Source organism: Acanthaster planci, linkage group LG05 (assembly GCF_054643075.1).
Source record: "Acanthaster planci isolate LZ-2023a linkage group LG05, COTS_SCS, whole genome shotgun sequence".
NCBI lineage: Eukaryota > Metazoa > Echinodermata > Asteroidea > Valvatida > Acanthasteridae > Acanthaster > Acanthaster planci.
The window spans coordinates 16,802,009-16,817,518 of record NC_141781.1 but is presented as its reverse complement, the minus strand read 5'-3'; the positions used below and the strand labels follow the sequence as shown (position 1 = coordinate 16,817,518).

General features: G+C 44.3%; 2 protein-coding genes across 2 annotated transcripts in view; one reads left to right on the top strand and one right to left on the bottom strand.

Annotated features, from left to right (window-relative positions):
* Positions 1 to 15,147, top strand: part of LOC110987819 (peptidyl-glycine alpha-amidating monooxygenase B-like) — a 138,248-nt gene extending 123,101 nt beyond the window's left edge. Inside the window, exon 13 of the mRNA XM_087137264.1 lies at positions 13,004 to 15,147. Coding sequence (XP_086993390.1) covers positions 13,004 to 13,144 — 141 coding nt within the window. The 3' untranslated portion in view covers positions 13,145 to 15,147. The remainder of the gene's footprint in view (positions 1 to 13,003) is intronic.
* On the bottom strand, positions 8,913 to 10,172 carry LOC147799124 (uncharacterized). The gene has a single exon (XM_087137265.1). It carries the CDS (start codon positions 10,170 to 10,172, stop codon positions 8,913 to 8,915), a length of 1,260 nt encoding a protein of 419 aa, XP_086993391.1.
* Positions 15,148 to 15,510: the final 363 nt, after the last annotated feature.

Sequence of the window (15,510 nt, the reverse complement as noted above, 5' to 3'; positions counted from 1 at the left end):
AAAATGCACGACAAGGATGGTGTACCGTGTACTGGTCTGGTTCTTTTAATGGCGTTGCTGCATTGCGGGAAAAGAAGACCCTGAAAGATACAAAATAAAAGAAATATTAAGAATATGCCCTGAAATAACCACGCACAATATGGACAAACTATCAGTTCAAATAATTATGTCAAAACAAACTGCTTGGGCAAATTGAGCTTAAACCTAAATACAAATACAAACTCTGGCAAAATCTGAAACATAAATCCGGTCCACTTTCTGTACACCTCTGTATTGGAAATTACCAATTTATAGCGAAGTCTACATTAAAAGACACAAATAATCTCAATTCCTTCTATTACACAACTAATACACAAGGGAAAGCAAGGCACATGAGTTGTAATTGTGATCAGTCCTTTCAGGTGTGGGGAATCAGTCTCTATGGTTCACAGACTATGCTGGATCATTGTGATTTATGAGTTCACATCCTGTGGTTTAATAATAGGATCATTCATGTCATCGTGGTGTACAAGTTCTGTAGTTTACGTCTACTGACCCCATCATGACCCCCAACTAATGGGGTCATCCCAGCTGCATCCATCAGGGCACAGTACTTGAAGGATGCGCTTTCCAGTCAGCAGCACAGGTGCCACCAGACAAATCGGGTCAAAAATCAAGTTGACAGTGGAGAGAATTCAACGACGAGAAAGTGGCTTATCCTGGAGTTGAACTAGAAAGTGGAAGGTGTCGGACTCAATAAGCCACTGTACTCCAAGGGTGCATTCCATCGGCAAGTTTTCCTAAAAGACATCAATATTCTGGATGTCCTTAGCACGCTCAGAGGCTGGAATGCCATTCGATACGAACTTGTAGAGATGAAATCTCCCTTTCTTGCATATGTCTCTGCTGTCTTCAATCAGATTCAGAGCCTCACCACGACTGGCAGCAGACTTCAGTCCATCGCCAACGTAGAAGTCCTTGATGAAGTTTGCAGCCTCCATTCCACAGATGTCTTCATAGGTATCAGCAACGTGCTTGAGTGCAAAGTTTGCACAACCTGGAGAGGAGGTTGCCCCCAAAAGGTGGACGGTCATACGGTCCTCTACTGGTGACTTCTCCAGCTTGCCGTTCTCCCACCATAAGAACCTCTGGAAATTCCGATGTTTTGCATCGACACCAACTTTGTGAAACATTCCCTCTATGTCGCATGTGAAGGCAACTGGTTCCGTATGGAATCGGCATAGGACCCCGACAAGACTGTTAGTTAAATTGGGTCCCTGCAGCAAGAGGCGGTTGAGCACTTCACCTTCAAACTCTGCACTACAGTCAAAGACTATTCTTATCTTTCCCGGCTTTCTTGGGTTATACACTCCATGATGGGGTATATACAAGACGGATCCATCTTCAAGGGAAAGCTCACTTTCTGGAACTCTTTCTGCAACTCTATCTGCAACTCTATTTGCATACCCCTTGTCTACAATGTCCTTCACGAAAGACATGTAGTCTTCTCTGTACTTGGGGTCGTTGATCATTCTTGCCTTCAGCTTGACAAGTCGTTTTTCAGCCATATTTCTGTTGTTTGGGAGCTTGATGTCATCCTTTCTTAATGGAAGGGGCATTTCAAAGTGTCCGTCATTTCTCGTGTGGATTCCGTCAGTCATCTTCTGTAGGAATCGTCTATCTACGACGGATGTCTTCTCCTCAGATGCCCTCTCACTGAAGTCAAGCTCAAACATCTTCATAACGGTCATTGGACTTACTTCCTTCAATTCATTTCGGAATGCGAAGTGACACTGTCCTTCAGTAGTCATGGTTGAGAAGTTGCAATTGCGGTCATGGTCTTCGCTGCCACAGTGCATTATTCCGACAACACCCCATCCCAACAGAGTACGTATGGCATAGGGCTCTTCATCCTGTCCATGGACGTCTCTTGGTCGCAGGGCCTTGGTGCCTTGGTGGTTACAACCAATTAGAAGTCCAATCTCTGCACCCTTGAGATAGGGAGGTAGTTGCTTGGCCACTTCCCTTAGGTGCGGCCACTTCCGAACTGAATCAAATCGAGGTATTTGACTATGGCTTGCTTTGATGGATGGCCTTGAATACACCCCTGGTAGTGCTATCTCTGTGTTCTCAGTCAAGCCCTTCACAGTGAAACCATTCAGTTTCTTAGATGACACCATGCCTTTACCAAGTACAGTAGACATCTTCAGTTGTACTTCCTCACCAGTCACTCCAAGCTCGTCTAGCACAGAATCAGTAATGAAGCAGGAGTCCGCATGCTCATCCAGCATTGTTTTGTGGGTTGTCCTTGTGGTGTAGGAGCACAGGCACAATGAGGGTGTGGGAATGAGTCTGCTGAACATCCCCGATCTCAGTACGATGTGCAGTGGACACCTCAATCTTTGTGGTTTTATCATTAAGGTGGTCCCTTGCTGCCTCGGGTTCTGTCACTATGTAGGAATCATCATGAGGGAGAGTTGGATGATTGAGCTTACATTTGGAACAGTGTTTCTCGTTCTTGCAGTCACGTTTCCTGTGGCCCCATCTTAGGCATCCCAGACACAGACCTCGTTTCTTGATGAAGTCCAGCCTGTCACTTAATTTCATGGCCTTGAAGCCACTACATGTTTCAAGACTGTGCTCATTCTTGCAAAGTACACATGTCTTGTCATTTGATGTTTTGGGTAGGCCACTGTCATTAGGTGTGCTTCGCCACCCTCTACCTGAAGACTCCTCAGCTGTCTTTGATGCAAAGCTTCTGACATGGCTGGGTTTAGCAGGTTTTGTGGGGTTTAGCCCTTCCCCCTTTTATGTCATGACCTTTCTGGTTGAGAGGGCTGCATGCAATATGGGCTTCACGGGCTATGAACTTGCAAAAGTCAGAGAAAAATGGATATTCACCTTGCTGTCCATCAGTGTTGGCATCTAGAGAACTGCCATCAGAACCATGGATCTGATGGTCGATTACACGAAGCCATCGTTCTTGTATCTGTCTTGGAAGTTTTGAAAGAATCTTCTTGTGTTCTGAGGGGTCATTCAGTATCTTCAGCTGGCTGAGGGTCTGCATTGCTGTTTCACACTGAAACAGAAAGTCAGAAAGGTTGCAAATTGCCTTGCCACCTCCTTGTGTGATTGATGGCCATTTTTCAATCTTCTCTCGATAGGTATTAGCTGCCCTCAGCTTATCTCCGTATCTGTCGGCTAACAGTTTGTTTGCCTTGATGTAGGCAACTTCAGTGTTGAGTCTGAGTAGGCCCTTGATGCACTGACGGGCCTCTCCTGCAGTGTATCTTCCCAAGTAGCACAGTCGGTCAGTGGCTTGGGGGTAACAGTGTTTCACCAGCACTTTGAAGGAATTTCAGGTTCCTTCTTCTGTAGTTTCTCCTCCTTGTGCGTGAGAACATCAGCCAGGGCAGTGTTGTCAGGTCGTTCGGTGAATTATTTGAATTAGAAGGCTCAGCTCTGTTATTACTGGAATCAGAGGAAGTCGACAGTGATGCAGATGCAGCGAGTGAAGGAACTGGGCTTGACTGCCTTTCCATCGGTTTCATGTCAGGACTTGTCTTATGGGAACCATCAGTAGCAGGACATGTTTCCTTTCCAACATCAACATCAAGTCCTGCCTGCTCAGGATCCATGTCAATTCCCTCAAATTGATCTAGTATGTTAATGCGAGCCTTACTGACCTCAATCTCAGTCTCAAGGTTGAGCTGATCTACCTGTCTTTTCAGCTTAAGACATGACATTTCGAGTCCATGCGTGCGCATGATAGCTGCTAAACGGGCTGCTAGCTCTGCCTTCTTTTGTTCTTCTTTGATGCGAAAAAGTTCAGTATTAGAGCAACAGGAACGGGAACTGGTTCTTGACCCAATTGATCTCTGTGTCTCTTGCTTGTCAGTGAGGCTGCGTCTTTGTGTTTCAGCTCATCTTTACTCCTTTGTTGCGATGACTTGGAAAGGTAGTCTTCCACGGAGGCCTTAAAGGGAAGTAAGTGCATGTCTCTTTCACTGGTTTCACCTGATTGTGGTTGCTCATCTTCTGCATTTACCTCGCAGAACTCTGAGTACACCTTTATCCAGTGTCGGTATTCATCATGCACTAGCAGCTGTCAGACTTCACATTCCATCAGTCAGGATATCTGTTGCATTTTTTCACTGAGTTCTCTGTACAGCCGTTCGGAGCTTCGGCGCCTCTGTTCTTTGTGGTACTCCATCCCTTTCGATGTTGATTTGATTTCTCGTCCACTCTGACTTTTCATCTGGAATGTATTCTCATCGGTCATGGTGATTCCGGGAGAGTTTTTATTGTAATTGTGATCAATCCTTTCAGGTGTGGGGAATCAGTGTCTATGGTTCACAGACTATACTGGATCATTGTGATTTATGAGTTCACATCCTGTGGTTTAATTACTGGATCATTCATGTCATTGTGGTGTACAAGTTCTGTAGTTTACATCTACTTAAAAACTGCACAAGAAAATAAAAGAGTACAATGTAAACCCTGGAGAAATCTAATAAATTAATCTGGAGCTTTAAAGTTGGAATAAATAAGCAAAATCCACCCAGCGAGTATAGAGGTCAAAGGTCAACTTAAGTTTTTGTGCGTGCGGTCTACATGTAAATGCACCTTAATCCGACATGAAAATTATCGCATATAAACTTGGGCCTAAATTCTCTTTAAAATTTATAAAAACTAATTCTTTCTATAATGAAAACATAAGGAAATAAAAAGAAATAAAGTTACCTCAGTCCCTGGGTCAGGTTGAGTGGAGAATAAGTCAAAACTGAGCTTTAAATCTTTGTTTTTGCCTCAACAAATTTTGGTAAATGAGCAATCGCCTGGCCCGGGCAGTTATGCGGGAAAAACGAAAGGGCACCACCAGTTGACAAAGTAAAAATTAAATTAAGATTCAGAACTGCCATTTAAACTTGCTAGCTCAGGCAGTCTTCCACTTAATCTAAAAGGTAAACAAAACTCAGCACTGGCTTGTGGGCTAAGAGATGCAATGCATAGACTTGACCTAGTCCATCAACTGTTACATTCCGAAGATTTTACATGAATTTACCAACTATAGAATGCCATCAGTAACCGGAAACAAATGCACACAAGAAATAAGCCAACCTTAAACTAATAAGAAATTAATACAGCTAAAAGTAATACAGGTAACTAGAATTAGAGGCCTCTACATGTAATAATAGTAGTGGGACTTGTGCAAATGTTAACATGTGTCCAATAAACAATGGATGTACTTAAAGGGCAATAAACTTTCACTCTAGCCCCTCTAGCAGTGTGACTGAAGGCTCAGTTCCTGGAATATGGCTCTCATAGTTATGCACCAATTAGCCTATGTAACACACCAGTACAATGTACATGTACATACATGGAAGAGAGCTGCTCTAGACCTCAGAGCAAAGAGACACATGTCTAGAGACATGTGTCTAGAGACATGTGACTCTGGCTTCATATAAAACCTAACAAAACAAGATACGTGTACACTCTAATTGCTACGTAACGCACAAAAAGAAGGAAAAGTGTAAAGTTGTACTAAAAACAAGCTGAAATAATCTTAATTTAAATCTTCAATAAAAGGGGAATTTAACTCCACAATCAAATCAAAATAGTGAATAAAATAAATGATTGAATGGGATGATATTTAATTGACACAAGCACGATTAGAGTCTAAATAGTATGTGCAAGAGGAATCTCAACAGTTCAGTCAAACTTGGAAATTATCTCCAATTGGTATAGTTGGTCTACACTGCACACAACCCAAGAATTGATACATTTATAAAAATCAATCTACTGAGGAAAAGTACATTCCTTAAATAGGTCTTCCTTCAATTACAAATCTTTGTACATGTACAATATAATAAACTTACCCCAGCCTTGGCTGTCTCAAACTTCTGAAGAACTTGATGCTAGATGTAGTTATTTAGCAGGGTGAACTCTTAGTGTTTACTGGCTGAAGACTCAGTGTGCAATGAAACAAAGGACAATGTGCTACACAGGTGCCTAGAGGGGGTCACTAAATGAACTCACAACGTCCTAGAAGTGGTCTCAGAATAATCTCACAAGATCCTAGAGGGGATCTCAGAATGAACTAAAAAAACAGCTGACTTGGTACAGCCAACTGAGGGCGTTAGGCAAATAACGTAAAAAGTGACCAGTCACATTCTCCCCTGCTTTAAAGGTTGGCGTCCTGACAACCAGGCCATCTAATACAACTATAAAAGAAGTTACTTAATACTAGTTACGTACACATATATACAAGTAATGTCGTCATTGCGGCTGAACACCTGACAACATCTGGGCAAGCAACAACTGGGTGCGGCTGATGTTGGCAATCACCTGTGGGTCGACGGTTGGAACTGTACGGGCAGGAGTCTCTGATATCACAGCTGATTCTGGCAGGTAGTGGGGGTTTCTATGATATCCTGCCCCACTGCAGCCTGTCCTGCAGAGCTGTACTGGCGCTTCCGGAATGACCTTGTTTCCAAGGGCCTCAGGCTCAGGCGTTTCACCTTCTGGTTGAGGTTTAACATATGCTGCAGTGGAGTCATCCAGTTGTGCCGTCGGGGGTGCAGGTGCTGGGTCCTCGGCTATTAAAGTTGGCTTTGTGCTGCTGCTGCTCCCCTGCTCTTTCTGAAGCTGAGGGTCTGTCCTCCAGTACTTCTCGATGACACTCCCCTGCTTTTTCGAAGTCAGTAGGCTCCTCCACAGTCTCGGTTGCAAGGGCGGGCTTCTCAACCTGGCCTCCATCCTCGAGGATAACAAGGATGTTGTCTTCATCGTTGGAGTGGACTGGTGGAGCTGGGGTTTCCTTTGGCGGTGGCTGATCGTGAACTTTGTCTTCTGCAAGCACCATGTAGTGACCATCTAAGAGGCCTCCGCGGTTCACCGTCTTCCTCTGACCTTCGCCATCCACAGTATGGTGAACACCCAGTAGATGAGTGCGGTGTAGCATTGTAAGCATAAATGAGCAGGAAAGGAGTTCTGGCCATCTACGCTTTACGTCTTGTGGGAGAGTATACAAACGGTCATGGAGTGTACGATTTAATCTTTCGCACTGACCATTGCCCTCGGGGTGGTATGGAGTAGTGCGAAACCTGGTCTCGGAGAACAAGCGGAAGGAGAATCTGGGACACATCACAGCCGCTGTCTCTTGTCATTCTGAAGAGAACCCCATCCTTCACCTGAATTTTATCCCAGAACTTTAGCAGTTTGCGTGTCGGTTTCTCTTCCATCATTAACTGCTTGTGCAGTGGTCTTCTCCCTTTCTTCAAGTAGTAAAGGACCCGACCAATATACTGTCATTCTGTTGTAAGCGGGCCATCTCCACAGGTGGTATTTTAGGTAGGGTTGAAGTTGCAGTAGGTGTCAGCCTGTCATGTCTGGCATGAACTTCACTAAGTCCTGCTTCAGCAAGGATGGTAAGTAGCTCTCCACGCACTTCATTTGGAACTGTCGTGGACATTTGAAGAAGAGGGTTTGGCTGCAGTACATACTTCCTCACACCGTACATTCTCTGGCTCGGCATCATGAACAGGCTTTCTACTGAGAGCATCGGCATTCTTGTTGCTCTTTCCTGACCTGTACCTCACTGTGAAGTTGAATTGCGCCAACTCAGCTGCCTACCTTGTCTCTGTAGCTCCCAACTTGGTATACGTCTGCAGGTAGCTCATAGGGCTGTTGTCTGTGTAGACTGTGAAATTTGCACCAAGAAGGAGATCTCGAAACTTCACGGTGATAGCCCATCTCAAAGCTAACAGTTCTAACTTCATGCTGCTGTAGTTTTCCATGTTTCTTTCACTCCCTCGGAGACCTCTGCTGGCATAGCCAAGAACGACACGACCATTTTCCTGCTCTTGGGAAAGCACCGTACCAAGTCCCAGATGGCTAGCGTCCACTTCCAAGACAAAAGGAGCCTTGAAGTCTGGGTAGCCCAACAAAGGGGCACTGGTCAAGAGTTGCTTCAGCTGATTGAAGGCAGTCTCACATGCCTCAGCCCATACGTAGGGTTTCTGGGGGGTAACAGCTTTCTTCCTCCTGTCTTTTATCTTTGCAGAGCCACCCAGCATAGCATGGAGTGGGGAAGCAACTTTGGCATACTCAGGGATGAAGCGACAATAATAACTGGTAAGGCCCAGGAAACTTCGAAGTTCGCCCTCTTTTGTTGGACATTCCCACTCAGTAACGGCTCTTACTTTCTCTGGATCAGGTGAAATACCCTCGGCTGCGAATACATGCCCCAGGTAGCGAAGGTTTGCTGCAAACCAGTGACACTTTTCGGGCTTCACTTTCAGCCGGAAGTCTAGCAGATGCGTGAGAACCATCTCCAGCCGCTCAAGAGTCTCATCGAAGGTCTTGCCAAAGACCAGAATATCATCAAGGTAGACGATGAGTGACTGGAAGTTCTTATCACTGAATGCTTTGTCCATGAGACGCATGAAGGTGGCAGGGGCATTGCACAGCCCAAACGGCATTCGTGGGAACTCGTACAAGCCACCTGTCCCAACTCGAAATACTGTCTTCTCAATGTCTCTTTCTTCAACTGGAATTTGATAGAAGCCATGAGCGAGATCCAAGCTGCAAAAATATTTGGCCCCATTCAGAGTGTCAAGGGCTTCATCAGTTCGGGGGAGTGGATACGCATCCTTGTGTGTCTTCAAGTTGAGTGCCCTGTAATCGACACACAACCTCAGCTTTCCATTCCTCTTTTGCACAAGGACAACTGGTGATGCATACAGGCTTGAGGACTCTCGTATCACTCCTCTGTCCAGTGATGCTTGAATATGATCACGTACTTCAGGCCAAAGATGAGGGGGAATTCTTCTGTGTGGTACCTTCACTGGTAGATCGTCAGTGGTGATGATTCGGTGCTCAACCTTATTGCAGTAGCCGATATCGTCATTGTCCCTGCTGAAAACTTCAGATTACTTAGTTATTAGTGCTGTGAGATCCTGCAGCTGACTGTCACTGACATCTTTCCCTATCTGAATCCTGGACATCAGATCAGCAGTAGGGTCATCACCCACCTCTATGTGTTGAATGAAGGCTTCATTCTCTTGTTTGGGAGCATGCTGTGTAATGCTTGCGGGAAGGGCCGGGGAAATTAATGCAACTGGTGTTTTGGGTTGAAGATAGACATCATCTTGGCTGAAATTGGCAATCTGTACTGATACTGTGCCTCTTGCATCGACGCTGACAAAGACTGGGGAAACTCTCACACCCTGGGGGAGATGTTTGCCGTGTGCTTCAAGCTGCTCAACAATGGCTTGGTATGCAAACTTCCCAACTGTTGGCCTCACGGAGCAGTTAATAATGCAAAGGGACATCGCTGGCACCAGAACTGGTTTCTGACCAAGGATGCGAACATTCCCAGGAGTTTCTGGCTGGACGGAAGCACCCCTTACTTCCTCATAAAGTGCGAGCATGTGGCCCCCTTCAGCCTGTTCACTGTGTTTGCCAAAGGTCTGCAGAAATCCCAGTCCACTCTCCTTCTGAAGAGTGTCCCTCATGTCCCGGAAGATATTTGAGCCGATGACTCCAGGTACCTGGCGCTTCCTCTCTGCCATAGTGGGACTCTCCGCATCTTTAACTACCACAAATCCTACTTGGTGAAGGGTCTGCCCTAGTGCTTCAAGTGGTAGCTCAACATAGCCAATGTAGGGGATGGCAGTGCCATGGGCACCCGAGATGTGAAGCAAGGGTTGTATGTCGACTAATTCTGAAACCTGTGCTCCAGTGTCTAGAAGACATGTCACCTCGGTGCCTCCAATCTTCACTCTAGCTATCGGACTGTCTCCTACTGCTTTCCTCTTCAGTTTAACGGCTGTTGGGGTGTTTGTTGTTGATGGGATGAGTGCTGGGGGATAAAATGCTGGGAAGACTGCTGGGGTGCAAAGTACGTGGGGGAAATTGACTCGATGGGCCTGAATGCTGGCACCAGGATGCTGCTGTGGTTGCCCTACTGGGGGAGCTGCATGAGGACAATCTCGTCGCAGGTGTCCGCTGGACCGGCAGATGTAGCATCGGCGGGGGCCTCGATTAAATGGATGTGTTGGTCGTTCGGTCATGACCTTCAGCAGCATGTCGATTTGCTGCTGTTGTCTTGATAGTTGCTGTCCTTGTTGTTCAATGAGGTGCTTGATGTCATTCGGAGTTGTTGAAACCTCATACACTGCAGCCTCCATCTTTGATCGATTGCTATGGTTGCTGCCAAGCCACTCAATGGCACGGTCACGGGCTTCAAAGAAACTCAGCCCGGGGGATTCAATGTTGAGGCGTCTCAGCTCTCTCTTCAGGCCTTCGTCGTGGACGGCCTCTGCCAGTCTTCCTTTCAGGGTTTTATCCCTTGCTGCCTTGAAGGAGCTGTCAAGTCGAACGATGCAGTCAAAAAGTTCGACCAATTGCAGGGAGAACGACAGGAGATCTTCCCCTGGCCTTTGACGATGGGAGAAGAACTTCTGTTGTAGTTGGGGCAGGCTGTCACCGTCACCAAACACCTTTAAAAGGGTGTTGAAGATCACCTCCCGGTTGCCAGAAACATCAAGGTCTCTTCCGAGGATTTCTTGCCTGGCCTTTCCCCCGAGGTGGTCGATGATGAAAGAACAGCTGTCTTCACTGTTGAGCTGTCTGGCTGCCAGTTGGCCTTTAACATCTCTGACCCACTCTCGCACAGACTGATCCCCTGGCTTGTCTGGAGCTCCATGGAAGCGCTCGAGCCTCCTTCCTGCAGCAACGTAAATCTGTTTTGTGGCTTATGAGGTACTGCTGCTCACTGTGGCTTTCTGTCGTTCTTCTTGCCCCTTTTGGAGGGCGAACTTCATTGCCTCCAGTTCTGCTCTGAGCTGCGCCATCTCGTCCTCGCTTCCCAGCATTGTTGCTCCTCTTTCTGATAAACTCGTCTGGATACAGGTGGATGTTCTTCGCCTCAGGCTGGGGGTCACAGCATTAGTACACCATCCTGTCTACGATGCCAAAATGTGACACAAGAAAATGCACGACAAGGATGGTGTACATTTACTGGTTCTTTTAATGGCGTTGCTGCATTGCGGGAAAAGAAGACCCTGAAAGATACAAAACAAAAGAAATTAAAAATATGCCCTGAAATAACAACGCACAATATGGAGAAACTAGCAGTTCAAATAATTATGTCAAAGCAAACTGCTTGGGCAAATTGAGCTTAAACATAAATACAAATATAAACTCTGGCAAAACTGCAACATAAATCTGGTCCGCTTTCTGTACACCTCTGCATTGGAGAAGCCTAAATTAAAAGACACAAGATGTCGATTCCTATTACACAACTGTTATACACAAGGGAAAGCAAGGCACATGAGTGTTTAAACTTGCTAGCCCAGGCAGTCATCTACTTAGTCTAAAAGGTAAACAACACTCAGCACTGGCCTGTGGGCTAAGAGATGCAATGCATAGATTTGACCTAGTCCATCAACTATTACATTCCAAAGATTTTACATGAAATTACCAACTATAGAATGCTATCAGTAACCAAAAACAAATGCACACAAGGAATAAGCCAACCTTAAACTAATAAGAAACTGATACAGCTAAAAGTAATAGTGGTAACTAGAATTAGAGGCCTCTACATGTAATGATAGTAGTGGGGCTTGTGCAAGTCTAATGTTAACATGTGTCCAATAAACAATGGGCATACTTAAAGGGCAATGAACTATTTACTCCAGCCCTTCTAGCAGTGTGCTACACAGGTGCCTAGAGGGGGTCACTAAATGAACTCCTAAGGTCCTAGAGGGGGTCTCAGAATGAACTCACAAAACAGCTGACTTGGCACAGCCAACTGAGGGCGCTAGGCAAATAACATAAAAAGTGACCTGTCACATACCTTTTTGTATAAATTCCGTATTACAAACGATTCAAATAAAATAAATAATAATAAATTTTGAGGGTTCCATAAGGGCAAAAACTGCACATGAACACTTCGGGAACATATAATAATATAACATATAATTGGAAAGAGGAGATAGGTGGCCTTAAGGTGCTACTACTCACTTTGGTGTGAAGCTAACACAATTTTCACAAACTTGAACAGAAATCTTGTTGCGTTTTTTTTGACAGACTGTATTTCTTTTTTCCGGGAGAAAAGATGATGTTTTTATGTCTTTGTCCTCCATCATGAATTATACCGTTAAGATGAATACACCCCACCAACAAACAAGGCTGAAACAAAAATACAGTGTTGTTGGTGGTTGGTTTCCTTTTCTTCAGTGCAACACTTGCATTTCATAGTCGTCCCTTAAACAGGAAGAGCAGTTCCCACCAAATAAGCCTGGGTCATCTCTTGGTCCCGTTTGGGGCGGGTAATTGGCATTATGATATGTCTAAGGGTGCAACCAGGAAGGACACATACATTTTCGGGGGGCAGTGAAAGCAAAATATTGATTCAATTTTGACTCAATGGGGGACTTCACTTCCGCCTTGCCAGCCCTCCCCCACTCCCGATAAAGCTAATTCCTGAGATGTGGTTCATCAGAATGAATGGGAGCTAAATAATTCCAGGCACTTTTTCCAGGCTTGTTGAACATAAATCATGAAACAAATCATATAGGAAAACTAACTAGATGCTTATGAATGGTTATGAAGATGAACAAAAAGCTGTGTCCTCTTTGAGTGATCCCTTTTCACCGCGTCCCAGGTTGTATCGGGTAATTTGGGTGTGATCCGTGGCTGCACGGTGTTTCAGGTTTAATGGCTTCTGGCTAGTGCCCCCCCCCCGAACAGAGACAATGACAAATGGAACGAGCCACCAACAGAGGGCTAGGTGGCTCAGTTGGTAGGGCATTGGTGGGGTATTCTCAGAGGCCGCCGGTTCAGATCCCGCTCCAGTCAATTTCTTTGTTCATCTTTATAATCAAGTTTTTAATTTGAAATTTAAACAATCTTGAAGGAATAAGTGTCATGAGAAGTAAAAACAGAACCCGTACAGAAATTTTGGGTGAATGTGTTAAACCCAGTCAATCTGAAATCTGATATGATTCTTTCACAGCAATTCATAGAGCCACACGACATCGCGGTATATTCTGGAACTGTCTACGTTGCTGATGTTGGGGCAAATCGTGTCTGGAAGTTCTGGGATGAAGCTACCCTAAGCAACGAGCTTTGGAAGAACCAACTATGGAAATACTAACTTGAACTACAGAATTACTCGCTGTCTATTGCTGTACGTTTTCAAACATTAATGTGCATATCTTTATCGTAAGTAAGCTGTAATTTATCTGTTATATTCCTTTTCATTTTTTGTTGTAATGTTGGATTACACTGTTTTCTGAGTCATTCTGGGCTTCAAAGGGCATGTCACTGTACCATGTATACACATTTTGGTAAAAGACGTACAAACTGAACAATAGAAAACAAAAGAAAAGAGGTATTTTTTAAAAGATAATAAAGATACCAGTCTTTATGACTTATTATATGGACTCTAACAGTGCTTACTATGTGCTGCTTTATATTTCATGGGGTTGGTTTATTTCTGAGTAACAAAGGCCATTTTTTCCACTACATTATCCCACTACAACTGATCAAATGTACTGTAGGTAGCTGCAGTGGAGTGATCAGGTACTTGAAAAAACGTGTATTCAATCCTATACCTCATTCCAGTATCCTGTACAGAAACAGCGTAAAAAATGTGACTCGCTTGTGTTACGTCGTTTTTAAGCCAATATTTTATGGTTTAAGCTATGTGCAAGTTAAGGCCTGGTTTCCATGTGGTAATTTGCAACATTTGCAATGGTTGAGGGTGCGCATGACGTGAAGACGCAGACACGGACAGAAGAGACAGTACATGACGTCATTCCACCGGAAAATTAAACAAAATTGCGTCCGAAACTGTGATTCATTAATGATGCCCGCTTAGATTGACTACTTTGTCATGATTCCAAACCCGGAATCCAGTTTTTATTCAGTTGATGGTCAGCTTTTGTGTTTGACCATAACGGTGTGATAAACTTCAAGGGGAAATTGGCAGAATTCATGAAACTAAGCGAAGGGGACATCGTTGCAGGCAGTCAGGAAAGTTGGACCTAGCTCAACTTTGGCAATCGTTCACGGGCTGCTTTGCGTTTGTGTGCGTTGTCGACAATACCTCCATTTTGCATATTTCCATAATGTCTGCGCTACAGTTTGCGTCTTGATTTGTCGCTCTCTGCATGTCTTACGTGGATATGGGAACCATGACTTAATTGAAGACTAAAAAAAAGGACTTATGTAGCAGTTTTTGTCAATTACCAGCGTGAAGTTGCTCTATGCATAGTTTCAAGCATCACCACGTTAGTGTAATTGTAACACTTGTGAATCAATCGTAGTGTTTATTATACAGCTGTTGAATGCACGGAATTCAGGGCACAGAAATAGGATCAAGTTGAGTACGCGCGAGTGTTGTTTCACTCGCGTTACAACGCGCGCGGACTCAATTCCTTTGCACTGTACTTTCCTGTTCACAGTAGCACGTGAACGCCAATCTTGCGCGTATAATTGTGATTTATAGTATGCGTAAACAACAGGCAAAACGATGGATGGCATCATGTTCAGTGCGCATTACATTGCCTGTATTTGTTTACATGTACTCCCAAATCATCTTCACCTTTTACGCACTTCTGTACTGCTTTCTCTTTTTTTCAAATATACGTTGCAACCGCATTGTTTTGAATCCCTAAGGGCTACATTAAGGATTTTTTTGTACAATCAAAAAATGGCTTCATAGAATTTCATGGATGGAATTCTTCAATTGTGCGTAAATTCCCTATACCGAGGGATGAATTTACCCACAGTTTTTTTTTCATCGGGCGCCGCGCAAATCACGAAAAACCCTTGTTGTCTTATATAGGAAACTCCTTGCGGTCTCTGCGTTTACATGTCTGTGGATACTTCTGTACTGTTATGGGTGCATCCCTAGAACGGGAGCTGGTTGGAATAGAGCGAAAAACTTGTATTACTCAAGCTAGATTCATAGCAAGGTTACCATTATTACCATTACCTTTATCTGATTGTCTTTCTTGATTACTATTGACAATTGTTGGTTATTTTGGTGATGGATATTGCGACATTGATATAAATACACGTGTATCCGTGGAGGTGATTATTGGTGGAAATGTGATTGAAGTAATAAATAGACTAGTTGTTTCTGCATACGAATGAACTGTTCATTTTCCCGTGTCCTTATTTATGGACGAATCCCAAAAATCCGATTATGTTCCTCCTCCATGTTTCTTGAGCCCTTTCTGCAATTCCAACGTATACAGCGTTGAACTATTTTTGTGACGTCACTCCTTTGTTCAAAGTGTGGATTATTTTCATCTACATATAACTAGTTAAGAACATTCATAATGACGAAGTTATCCCCCCCTCGTTTCTGTCAAAGTAATTGTGATAGGAGGATTGAAGAGAGCATGATGGTGCTCGGTGCAGCAACACTGATTTTACTGCACTCCTCAAAAGTGGGCATATTAAAGGGATACCAGGAACGCCCACAGTCCGGTTTCGTTATGTATGTTCGCC

Coding starts and splice junctions, on each gene's coding strand:
- LOC147799124 (XM_087137265.1), bottom strand. CDS start 10,172: ATGGAGGCTGCAGTGTATGAGGTTTCAACAACTCCGAATGACATCAAG.